The sequence below is a fragment of the Charadrius vociferus genome, unplaced genomic scaffold, assembly GCF_000708025.1.
Source record: "Charadrius vociferus isolate BGI_N301 unplaced genomic scaffold, ASM70802v2 scaffold800, whole genome shotgun sequence".
In the NCBI taxonomy this organism is placed as follows: Eukaryota; Metazoa; Chordata; class Aves; order Charadriiformes; family Charadriidae; genus Charadrius; species Charadrius vociferus.
In genome coordinates, this window is record NW_009646525.1 from 362088 (window position 1) to 373993 (window position 11906).

At 43.8% G+C, this 11906-nt stretch overlaps 1 protein-coding gene across 1 annotated transcript in view; it reads left to right on the plus strand.

Annotated features, from left to right (window-relative positions):
- The first annotated feature begins 2957 nt into the window (after positions 1-2957).
- LOC104286787 (24-hydroxycholesterol 7-alpha-hydroxylase) overlaps positions 2958-11906 on the plus strand; it is a 23793-nt gene continuing 14844 nt past the window's right edge. Inside the window, exons 1-3 of the mRNA XM_009885426.1 lie at positions 2958-3134; positions 9994-10129; positions 11430-11604. Coding sequence (XP_009883728.1) covers positions 2958-3134; positions 9994-10129; positions 11430-11604 — 488 coding nt within the window. The remainder of the gene's footprint in view (positions 3135-9993; positions 10130-11429; positions 11605-11906) is intronic.

Genomic DNA, 11906 nt, shown 5'->3' on the forward strand with positions numbered 1-11906 from the left:
GGAAAGGCTGAGAGAGCTGGGACTCTCTAGCCTGGAGAAGAGAAGGCTGAGGGGAGACCTTATTACTACTTACAAATATCTAAAGGGTGGGTTGAAGGAGGATGGAGCCAGACTCTTCTCGGTGGTTCCCAGTGACAGGACGAGGGGCAATGGGTGCAAGTTGGAACATAGGAAGTTCCGTTCCAACACACGGAAAAACTTCTTTACAGTTCGGGTGACAGAGCACTGGCACAGGCTGCCCAGGGAGGGGGTGGAGTCCCCTTCTCTGGAGATTTTCAAGACCCGCCTGGATGCAGTCCTGAGTAATGTGCTCTGGGCAATCCTGCTTTAGCAGGGGAGTTGGACTAGATGATCTCTAGAGGTCCCTTCCAACTCTGAAAATTCTGTGATTCTGTGAAAATAAAACCAGGAAAGAAACACACAAAGAGCTGTGGTAGCTAAACATAGAAGTGTAGTAATAGCAGAGTTAAAAGTGATTTGTCTATTTCTTCTGGACAGTTTGCAAAATCCACATCCTACTTGTCACAGTTGACATTTGGGCTTCTGCACCTATGACCAGCATAGGTAACATCCCAGTGTATTTCAGCATGACTGTTTAATGAAGGTCATAGATCTGTTTTTCACAGCTCTTTGCCTCCTCCTATCATCAGGTGTGTTTCAACTGTGCTGCTTTTACTGTACTCTGTCCGCACAGGTACAAAGGTCTGTGCACCTATTCCTGTATAGGAAGGGAGTTCAATTGCATTTGTACAAAGCACTTTAAATTGAATGATCACGTTCATACAAAATGGTGTACAAGTTGTGCACCATACAAACAGCGCCGTGTTCCCAAGGTATGGTGTTTCAAAATATAGTAGTGATGAACTATATCCTTCTCCGAGTAAAATACACAAAGCTTTTGAGTGGATAGGGCCTCTGGGTTAATAACTATTGAAATATTATAATATACATGAAGACAAGTTCAAGCACAGTCCAAGTCTACCTCTTACTCAGACACCAGCGTGGCTTTATTCTAGTGGGATTTGGGAGCACAGATATGAAGAGAATAGGGCAAAATTAAGTAGGGTTCAGGAGGAAGGACGTGGAGAAACAGCTTTGCGGGCAGAGCCAGAAAGGCAGAGAGTTAGGAAATGCATGTGTGAAGACAGTATATGAGTAAAGGGAGAAGTGTTAAGATGTGATATACAGCTGGATGCTTATCTATGGAACAAACAGATGAAGAGCTAAAAAGGCTGAGCAGGGCTTGTTCAACCAAGGAGCCTGGGCCTGAGGATCAGGTCCTGGGACGGAACAGAAGAAGAGATTTGGACAAAGAGCCAAAGCAAAAGAAGACAATCACACACACACACACAAGAAAAAAAAAAAAACAGTTGAGGTTGGACGGGACCTGCAGTCTGGGTAGTCCAACTTGCCGCCCAAAGCAGGGTCACCTAGAGCAGGCTCTAAGGACTGTGTCCAGCTGGATTTTGAATGTCTCCCAGAACTCCCCAGCCTCTCTGGGGATCCTGTCCCAGTGTCTGGCCACCATCACAATATAAAAAAATAATTTTAAGTGGAATTTTCTGTATTTGTTTGTTCCCACTGCCTCTTGACCTTTCACTGGGCACCACTGAAAACAGCCTGATTCCATCCTCTGCACCCTCCGGGTGTTCATACTCACTAATAAGATCCCCCAGAGCCTTCTCTTCTCCAGGCTGAACTGTGCTAGCTCCTCAAATGACAGATGCTCCAACTTCTTTACGAACTTCTTGAAACTTCACTGGGCTCACTCCAGTCTGTCCATGTCTCTCGTGCACTGGGAAGCCTAGAACTGGACACAGTACTCCTCAGAGAGGGAAGATCACCCTTGTCCTGCTGACAACACTCTTCCTAATGCAGCCCAGGGTGCTGGTGAATGCAAAGGCACATTGCTGACTCGTGTTCAACATTGTGTCCACCAGGACTCCCAGGTCTGCAAAGCTGCTTTCCACCCAGGTGGCCCCCAGCCTGTACTGGTACTTGGGGTTGTTCCTACCTGGGGACAGGATGTGGCATTTCCCTTTGCTGAAGGGAAATGAAGTCCCTGTTTGCCCATTTCTCCAGCCTGTTGAGGTCCCTCTGAATGGCAGCACCCCCATCTGGTCTATCAACTCCTCCTCCTGGTTTTTTATTGTCTTCAGACTTGCAGAGGGTGTGCAGGGGTAGGCTGTGAGAGCAGTTCATAGGATTTTTATACTTAATGAATTCTGTACATAATTTTGGTGTGCCACTTCCACACACGCGGAGAAAGCAACCTGACCTCTCTGAAATCTTGTCTTCTGACATTGCAGTGGTATTATAGGGGCCACCAGCAGGTTTTGAACTGTCAGTTCAGCTTCTGAAGCCTTTCTCTGCTCCTCAGACACTGGACACACATCTGGCCTTTAATGAGTTGATCTCAGAAAGGTGAGAGAGACCTTTCATAAGGCTCACTGCCTCAGGTGATGCCTGCAGAAGTTTCTTGCCATCTGCTTCGCTGAAAGCTAAATGTCTGCAAATCACAGCCTTTCTGCTTTGTAATCCTGATATTGCCAAAAAATATCTTTTTTTTTTTTTTTTTTAACTGAAGAAAGTGACACACGCTTTTGCCACAGTGTCCCTGGCGGTGTCCCTGGCTGCCCGGGTAGCCCTCCAGCAACCGGTGCAAAGTTCAAGGATTTGTCACAGCAACATCTAAGTTTTGCAAGCAGTGGAGTTGGGCCTCGTCCCAGAGCAGAGGACAATTGGCTCTGCCTTTTCCAAAACAAGGGCTTGTCCCCTGGGCTGCTTGGTGCTTTGACGTCTTGTCTCCATGGCAGTGATCAGCTGGCAAGACTGATAAAAGAGGCCCCATTCATTGACTCGGGTAATCCCGGCCAGCGCGGTTGTGCCGGGTGCCGCGGCAGGGGGGGGGGGGGGTCAGGCGGAGCAGCTGCTGCGACAGGCAGCGAAGAGGCGAAATGGCTCTTGCTGTCCTCTTGGCAGCGATCCTGGGACTTCTTATTGTCAAGGCTGTTTTGTCTCGGCTGAGAAACCCGAGCTCCCCTCCCTGCATCAGGGGCTGGATCCCTTGGTTCGGAGCTGCGTTTCAGTTTGGGAAAGCTCCTCTGGAGTTTATAGAACAAGCTAGAAGCAAGGTAACGGCTGTGGCGGCGTGCCTGCTCGCGGGTGCGTGCTCAGGGTGGCTGCCTGCAAGGGGAAAGGCAAGGAGAAACTTCTGCATTAGGTTTGCTCCTTTCCTGCCACATTTTATAATGCCAGAAGCATTTAGCTGATGAAGGATTGGCTTTGCACCAGTAACGTTGCTAAGTGGTGGATGCGATCAGGCATGATCTCTGCACTGTGATCATCCCGTTTGGACCCACCACCTCTGCTGTTTCGCTTTTGCAGTCTGGCTCTGTGTTAATCTTGGTTTCAGATAATGCAGAAAGCCCTGTGCCAGGCGCTGGGACCAGGATACTAATTATTTTTGTGCCTAAAGTTAGGTGATGTTTCTGAGTACCAGCTGGTGTCCCTCAACATTCAAGGGAGACACAAGCATGCTTGGTAGGCAACTTCTTCCATCCTAAAAAACTTACCAGAGACAGGTGTGAAGATTTACCCCCTCGACATGCCTTTCTTTCTCCATGTCTATCTGACAGAGAGAGCCTAAATGATTAATTTAGATTAGATGCTTAATTTCTAGGCAGCTAATACTAACTAACATAAACCCCATCTTCCCATTTTCATTCGGTGATGGTACCCCCTGCTACTGATGCAGTATAGTCAGCTTCGAGTGTTCAAAACTGAAGGATTGCACAGGCTACTACTTGCAAAAACTACGTAAAAATGAAACCACTGTAACATCCTGAAATTTGGAAAAAAAAATTAACTACTGGATGTTTAAAATTTTTTTTCTCATTTTCAACTATTAGATTTCATATTTGTAAGTACTTCTTTGCAGCCATGGTTGTTAAAATCGTGGTGTTAAATGAAAGCAGAGGTTAAAGTATAATCAGCTGAAGTATGAGGTGTGAGAACATCAAGAGCTGTCGGTCTTGTATGAAAGCACATTGGTGCACCTTAGAGTAAGCTCATGTGCACGATCTAGAGTTCCTTGGCTTCTTTGAGCTTAACAGGCCAGTTTTCATCTTATATTGCTATGTCCTTCCTGTATCTTTCATCTATACATACCGTGATCAGTTACTTGTTCATTCATCTTACGATAGAAATGTAGGACTGGAAGACAACTCATTCCGGTCCATTCTCTTACTATTTCAGAAACTGTGCCACACCATCCTTTAAATAAACTGATCAAGCCTCACTCAGAAAAAAAAAAAAAAATCATAATATTTCTTTGACGCTGCTGATACGAGGCTGTTAGAGAACCTCCTTGTTCTATTGAAAACATACCATGGTGGCAAACAGATTAAAGCAGCCTGTTAAACCGTCTTTTCTAGTGCAACCCCTTTTAGGGACTGATGTTTCACTGTGACTGAAGCTTGCCTTTAGTTGCCTTTTTTCCCAGGAAGCTTTTAGCAAAATCTCTTAGATGAAATTTTAAAACAAACCTAGCAGAAGAGTCCTTTTGAGGGGTGCATTCACAGATTGACTGAGCAAAACTTTTACATACTAAAGAATGTATTGAAATACCAATGCAAACTTAGTGGCTCTGGGTCCATTAATTTTGATGTTCGTTTGCCTGGAGACCCTTTAGGCCGCTGTTGGTGCTATGGCAGCTGCTGCTACATCTGAACACATCAGACTTGAAGGACTTCATATACCTCAGGTTTTGTTGGGACAGAAACTAGAACAAGAAACATTTTCAATGGGAGAAAACTCGAAATAAGGGAAAGCTGAAAGGGAAGGGTTTCTTACATATGTCCCCTTTACTGTGTGTTTGCAGGTAGAACTTTTCCTTTGATTTTTTTCTTAGTCCAGCAACTCAGCATCCTCATGAGTTCTGACTTCTCCCTGCGGTTCCCCTGGGCCAAGAGGGACCTTTCCATCCGTCGCCCCCCGGGCAGGCTGCCTGCCTGCAGCATGCTCATCCGGCAGTCTCCCTGTCCCTGGGAAGGGCTCCTTTCTTGCTCTCACCTTCCTCTCCTTGAACATCCCAAGCATGTCTCCCTCCCTCCCTTCCCACCTCCCACACTGGCATGAAGTGCTGAGGCCATGAAAAATAAGCCTTTTCCTGCCTCCTCCCTTGTAAAGGAGTAGGCACTGTAACATCGTGAAGCCAAAGAAAACAGGTGCTGCTGCCAAAGGGGTCATTAGCAGGCATTACAAGGGTTGCAAAATACCTCTGCAATGATTTGGCAATTAGAAAATTCCTCCCCTGGATTAATCCTTCAGTCTGACAAAGTGACACTCATTTCTTTTTCTTTCTTAAACAGTTAACTTTCTTACTGTTGTCCCTTTTGTGCATATCCCCCACTGCTTTTTCTCTCGAGCCCTGGAGTAACACACCGGACTTCCACTACTTCCAACCTGCGCTTTGCTTGAAGTTCGCTGCTTCTTCCTACGGAAGAAGACGTGGGTGGGAAGAATTGTCTGTTTTTCCCCTTGTGTCATCAGTGGGTCTAAGAAAAGAAAGATCCCCTGCTCTAACAAAATATTTAATCTCTGGTCTAATAAAAGACAGCACCTCTTCCTCCCAGAGCTGCCTGGCTAGTTAAAGGAATTTTGCAGGCGGTCTGAGATGAGCAGGGTGGGTAACTGGAGCCACTATACAACACAAAATACATGTAGAGCTGCTTCGTGAGGGCTTCAACAGATGTGGTTTCCCACTTTGCCTGGCAAACACGATAAGAATTAGTAAGGAATTTCAAATGTTTTTCATCAGTTTTCTGATTAAGCTAACAAGAAAAGTTCAGTTAAACCCATGAGATTGTTCTGCACTGTTGTATGAACCTGTGGATCCAAACATTGCTCCCGGTGTGTTGATTGCGTTTGGGGCATGGTGCCCTGTCTCAGGTCTCAGGTAGATAGATGCCTCTCAGCCTGCGTGTGGTTGCGTGAGGGGTGGCTGGCTGAGTTACACGGCAAGGGCTGTGCATCCTGCATGAGGTCTGCTGGAGGGGAAACAGGCTGGAGAAGGGAACAAGGCTTCTGGTGGAGTGTTTCTGAAGACAGTGTTCACAGCTGAGTCGCTAATGGTCTGTGACCCTGGTCCCATGCACAGAAGGCCAAAATTCTAAAGTCCCTGAGAGAGAGGGGACACCCATGGTGTTGAACTCGTGTGTCTGGGCATGCCAAGGGAGGGAAAACCAGCCCGGTGTACCCGGCAACGTGAGTCTTCACAGCGCTGCGGCTGAGAGCAGTTGCTCCCTGCCTGGCAGCGCCCCTGGGAAAAATGGATGTTCCCCTGATTTCCTTCCTTTGGGATTGTGGAGAACGTCCTTCTAAAGTTTTTATTTCTCTGGAGCGTTACTTTCATGCAAGCTCAGATCAGCCTCTCATCATGGGACTGCTGTTTGGTGGGGTATTTCCCAGACTTTGGGAAAGAAAGAGCTTTCATAAGTGACAGCAGCTTCATAGGTCCTAAATTCTAATTTTTATTTTGCTGTCTCTCTCTCTGTATGTCATCAGGTCTCTTTAAAGGCTGTTTCAGGCAGAGCAGTAAACTGGGACGCAGTGTTGGCAGGCAATGCCCACGCTTCGTTGGTACCCACCCATAGCACAGTAATGGTAAATGCTGTGACAGCTTGTTCCAGTAACTGTTTTCGTGACATTAGAACATCAGCATAATTATACCGGGACAGACAAAAAGTCTGTTTATTCAGGTGTCTGCCCCGAATAGCAGCTATTAGTAGACGCTCCGTAGCAGGGTGTAAGGAGCACACCCAGATGAGAGAATGCCGCCTTCTGCTTTTCCTTCCCTGCATCTGGCTGTCAACAGTTCAGGGATTTTCTAGGCTGGAATTTGCATCCAGATGACCTGGCTATGATAGCCTAATCCCTTTTTTTACCCTGGGTGTGATTTTGGTTTCCATAGCATCCCACAGCAATGAATCCATAATTTAACCATGAACCAGTTGAAGGAAGCCCATTACCTTTTACTTTGTGAGAAACTGGGAATAATTATTCTCTTTTCACATTTTCTGGGATCTACATCCACTTAGTCTTTTTTTAATGAACCTTTCACTCATGCTCGCTTTCCATCCCTTTGCATTTTCTTGCTCTGTATATCCTGCTGAGGTTGAATGGGCAGAGATACACGTTATATTGAAGGCGTGAGCACAGGATGGGTTTAGGTATTTGCTGTCCTTTCTCTGCTCCTTTCCTAGCGAGACGAGAGCTCTAAATTAATTATTCGCTCTTGTATAATAGATCAGATCATTCAGAATGTGATTCTTCTAGGCCTTCTTCTCCAGGGGTGCTTCTAGGTCTCCTCATAGTTTAGACTCGCAAATGACTCCAGATTATGAGCAAACTTTTAATTCCTTCTTCTAAGGAATGAATTAGGAATATGTTTAAGGCCACACATCCTTATGTTTTCCTAAAAGCTGTATTAGGCTAGTCTTCAGTATATACTATTTATCCTCTGCTAATCCTGGTTTTTGATAATGCTTCTAAAAATTTGCTGAGTACTGGAATGACTCTTTGAGGCTTCCCAGGTCCTCCTTCAGGAGCCCTTGAGAAAGGCCCCACGTTTGCCTGTCTGTCCTCCTGTTGCTGAGGGTGATTTAACAGATCACAGTTAGTGATCGGTAGTTCTGCAACTTCATATTTTAATCCCTCTAGAGTTTTGAATTGAAATATTTATCACTGATTTACCTTGCATGTGTTGAATTCTATTCTACTTAATACTTCCTTCGAAACAAGGTCTCAGTCCATCCTTCGCAGTGACTGGCTCCAGGGTGGGAATTGTCTTAATCTGGTGCAATTGCTAACTGAGATTGCTCCCCACTTGGTTTCTTTCCACCTTGAGCATTTATCAGCCTCGGCAACACACTGGGAGACTTCCTGCATCTGGTATGTTTGGAAAAGTCTTTATTAATGGGGGTGGGGATTGCCATTAGCATCTTGATCCTCAAACCTTTTTTAGTATTTTAATTTCTTAATATTTTTACTTTTTTAGTATTTTAATTCTACATTTAATTTATCAGATATTTTATTTATTTGTAATTTCCTGTTTGGACACAAAATTCTGCTTACTGAAAGATGTGTCTTTGAATATCCACCATTACTGTGCTGCTGTTCAATGAAGCTGATGTTCTTTGTTAATTTCAATTTTGTTTAATACTGCTTTAATTAAAATTATTCTAAATAGAGTACAGTGCATTGGATGAGATTCAAAACCAGATTGTTTGTGTAGGTGTTTCCAGGTAAGCAAGATGTCCCAGCTTTCCTGATGGTCAGTGGACACATAGTCAGTCCTGTCAGTGGAGTCTGAGGGTGGTTCAGCTCACCTTCATAACCAGAGGTGTGCAGTAGCTGGTCGGATGAATCATTTTTTAGGCTCCCCTGGCTGTGTAAACTCAATCTCTGTTGTCTGTAATAGGAGCTTAGGCATCTTGCTCACATCATCTAAAATAAAGTGTTTCAATCTTTAATTGAGTGTGACCTTAATTGAATAATTTGAATTTGTTGCAGATTGCTATCAGTTCAAATTTAATTTTATTTTAAAATTAGTTTCAGTACATTTTAATGATGATTTAAAATTTTTAAAAACTGATTTTAAAACAAACACAGTGTAAATTCACTGATTTTTATCCAGCCTGATGATGAGGACCTGTTATTATCCACAAAAATCCAACCTTAGCAATTAAACCAATATTTTATTATCACCCAGAGAGTTTAAACAGTCACTTTTTCTTTAATAATTTACAGTTGAAGGACACAATCAAAATTCAATTGATGTCAAGAGGCATCTTTTCCTTGGCTTCAAAGAGCTTTTGATGAAGCAGCCTTTACAATACAGACACAGCCAACACAAGAAATGGTTCAAGTCAATGGCATAAGCCGTGTGAGCACGGAGGTTTCAAGGCTTTTCAGTACTCCAAAGAGATCAAGAGAAATCTTTTTCTCACCCTTGTCAGCAATGTAACTGGGAGAAGAAAATCAGATTCCCTGATATGCCAAGAGACATTAGGAAGCCCCCAAACCTTTCCATTTGTACAGTAACTTTGCCAAAAGAAGGTAGTGTGTATCTAATTGTAAATGCTGGGCTTGTGATTTCCAAGGCTTTTATATGTGAGCAGAAATCGCCTTCACTAAGAAATAGATGCTTTATTTCCTAATTTTGATTTTTATGCCTAAATCTGACAGCCAGGTAGGTGCAGTAGGTACTACACTTTTGTTTGCTAGTTTAGAGTACCTACAAATATCAGTGATCTTTTTCATCACGTAGGAATTCAGAATTGAATACCTATTGCTGAAAGTTTTGAGAGGGCTCTAGGATATTAGATTAAGGGAAAACAAAAGAATGATTTATGGTATCAAATACTTTCCCTGAATATAAGTCTCAACAAAGTTGTTAGCTATTTTGATATTAATCTTTAAACCCCTCTTCAAGAAAGAGAACCTTTAAACTAGAAAATACTTTAAAAAAAACAAAACAAACCAACAACATTAAAAGGATGCAGGGGTGAGAGTTTTTGTTAAATAAATGTAGATTGAAATAGGTAGGATTATGGATTTTTACAGTGTGGGTACTTTGCTATGGCAGCCAAGGGATGCAGTAGATAATCCATCACTTGAGTTCTTTAAATCCAGGTAGGTTGTATTTTTTGAACTGTAATGTAATTCAAATATAAAATATTGATCTTGGGGAATGAATCTCTTCTACTCTGCAAGAGGTCAGGCAGGTCCCTGGGACGTTCCCTTCTGGTCCGTAAGTCGATAAATTTTGGTCTAATTCATGTTCGTCTTTTTGCACTTCTAAGCCAAGGCGTACAGAGAGCAGGGAGGACCAGGTCCTCCCTCCTCACCTCTCTGCAGCACCGAAGCCCTGTTGGGGCTCCCGTCAAACGTGTTAACAATACAGTAACACAAAATCTTTATTTGTTCCAGCATGGACCTGTATTCACAATATTCGCTCTGGGAAAACGGTTTACTTTTGTGACTGAGGAAGAAGGAACTGAAGCATTTTTTAAATCTAAAGACTTAAATTTTGAACAGGCAGTACAACAAGCTGTCGAGAATACAGGTAAATGAGACATAGCTCTTTTTTTAATGGAAATCAAATGCAGTTACCCAGGAACGCTAAAGCCCAATCCAAAGCCCATTGGCTTTTTGATCATGCCTTAAATGCTTATCTTAACCCATGACCAGGCTAAGAAATGAAGGCGAAATTGAATTCCTTCCCATGTACCCAGCACTGTAAGCCTGCAAAGTGATTTGGATTCAGTCTCAAGGGATCAAAGATTTCTGATCCAGGGACTGTTATTACTTCTATCATTAAGCAACCCGAGTTTGAGGTCAGGTCGTTTCCTGTGGCTAGACACTCCACCTTTGTGTACAAGGTTTGGAGCAATAGTATGTTGTCCTATTACTTAATTTGAAAATCAGCATGCAGCAATAATTAGTTGTTACCCTGCAATAAAACAGTCATTAAAGAGGGATGAGGTACATATCTCATCCGCAGTGGCATGCACTGTCAGCTCATGTGCTTATATCCACGTGGAATCGCACAGACAGGAATTCTCTGAGTTGTTTGGCATTTTTGGACTGTGAAATGAGAGAGGCAACTTGGCAGAGAGATTAAATCACAGAATCCCAGAATCCCTGTGGCTGGAAGGCATCAGCCCAGTCCAAGGCCCTGCTCAGAGCAATGTCAGCGACAGCAGGTTGCTCAGAGCTGTGTCCGATTGGGTTTTGAGTTTCTCCTAGGATGGAGACTCCACAACCTCTCTGGGCAACCTGTTCTTGTGTTTGACCATCCTCACAATAAAATCTTTCCTATGTCTCACTGGGATCTCCTGTATTCCCATTTGTGCCTGTTGCCACCTGCCCTGAGAAGACCCTGGCCTCATCTTCTTTACTCCCACCACCAGATAGTTATCCCCACTGATAAGATCCCCCTGAGCCTTCTCTTCTCCAGGCTGAACAGTCCCGGCTCTCTCAGCCTCTCCTGATAGGACTGAGACAATGTACTATAGTATGAAGACCCAAACTTTTTTTTTTTAATTAATTTATTTTGCATGTCAGTCAGTTTTGTGGAGCACATGCACTTCTCTGTACAGCCACAGTGAAGCTAGGGGGAAATCTCTGGATTGTTGATTCTGACCCTGAAGTTTTCCATGAGGCAGGAAGATGTACACAGACTGGTAGAAGCAGAGGGCTCACCAAAATCTTTACAGGGTTAGAACGAACTTCCTGGGAATTTCACTCTAGGAAAATGAGGATTTGAGTCACAAGTTATGTGTAAAAAAATTCACTCTTATCTTTCCATGAAAATCTACTTTGTCTACTTTCCAAAACATGTTTCTGTTTCTTTTTGTATTTAGTTTCTGTCCCTGCGGAAGCATTTTATCAGAACCATGGTAACCTCTACAGCATGATGAAGGGAAAAATGGGTCCTTCTAATCTGCACATGTTCACGGGCACTTTGTGTAAGGAACTATGTGAGCACATGGGACAGCTGGGCACGGAGGGCACAGGTGACCTCAATGACCTGGTAAGGTAAGGGAGTTTTGCAGCACATCTGTAACACGTGGGTATCCTGTATGGGAGCAGAGATGTCACCATAAAGCAGGGGGAGCTCAGGCTCACAAGTCTTAGAAAAGCTGTGGCAGGATATTAATCACTCCTTCACAGTTTCAGGTGGCTCACAGAGTGGACAGGGTTTCATCTAAAGGTGTTTTTCCCAGCTATGAGGAACACCTGAATTACCTATTTGGAAGAAAAGAAGAAAACACAGCATCTTCCAACAAACTCCGTTTCCCAAAAGATGGGATAAAAGCTTCATGTGTTTATACAGAACT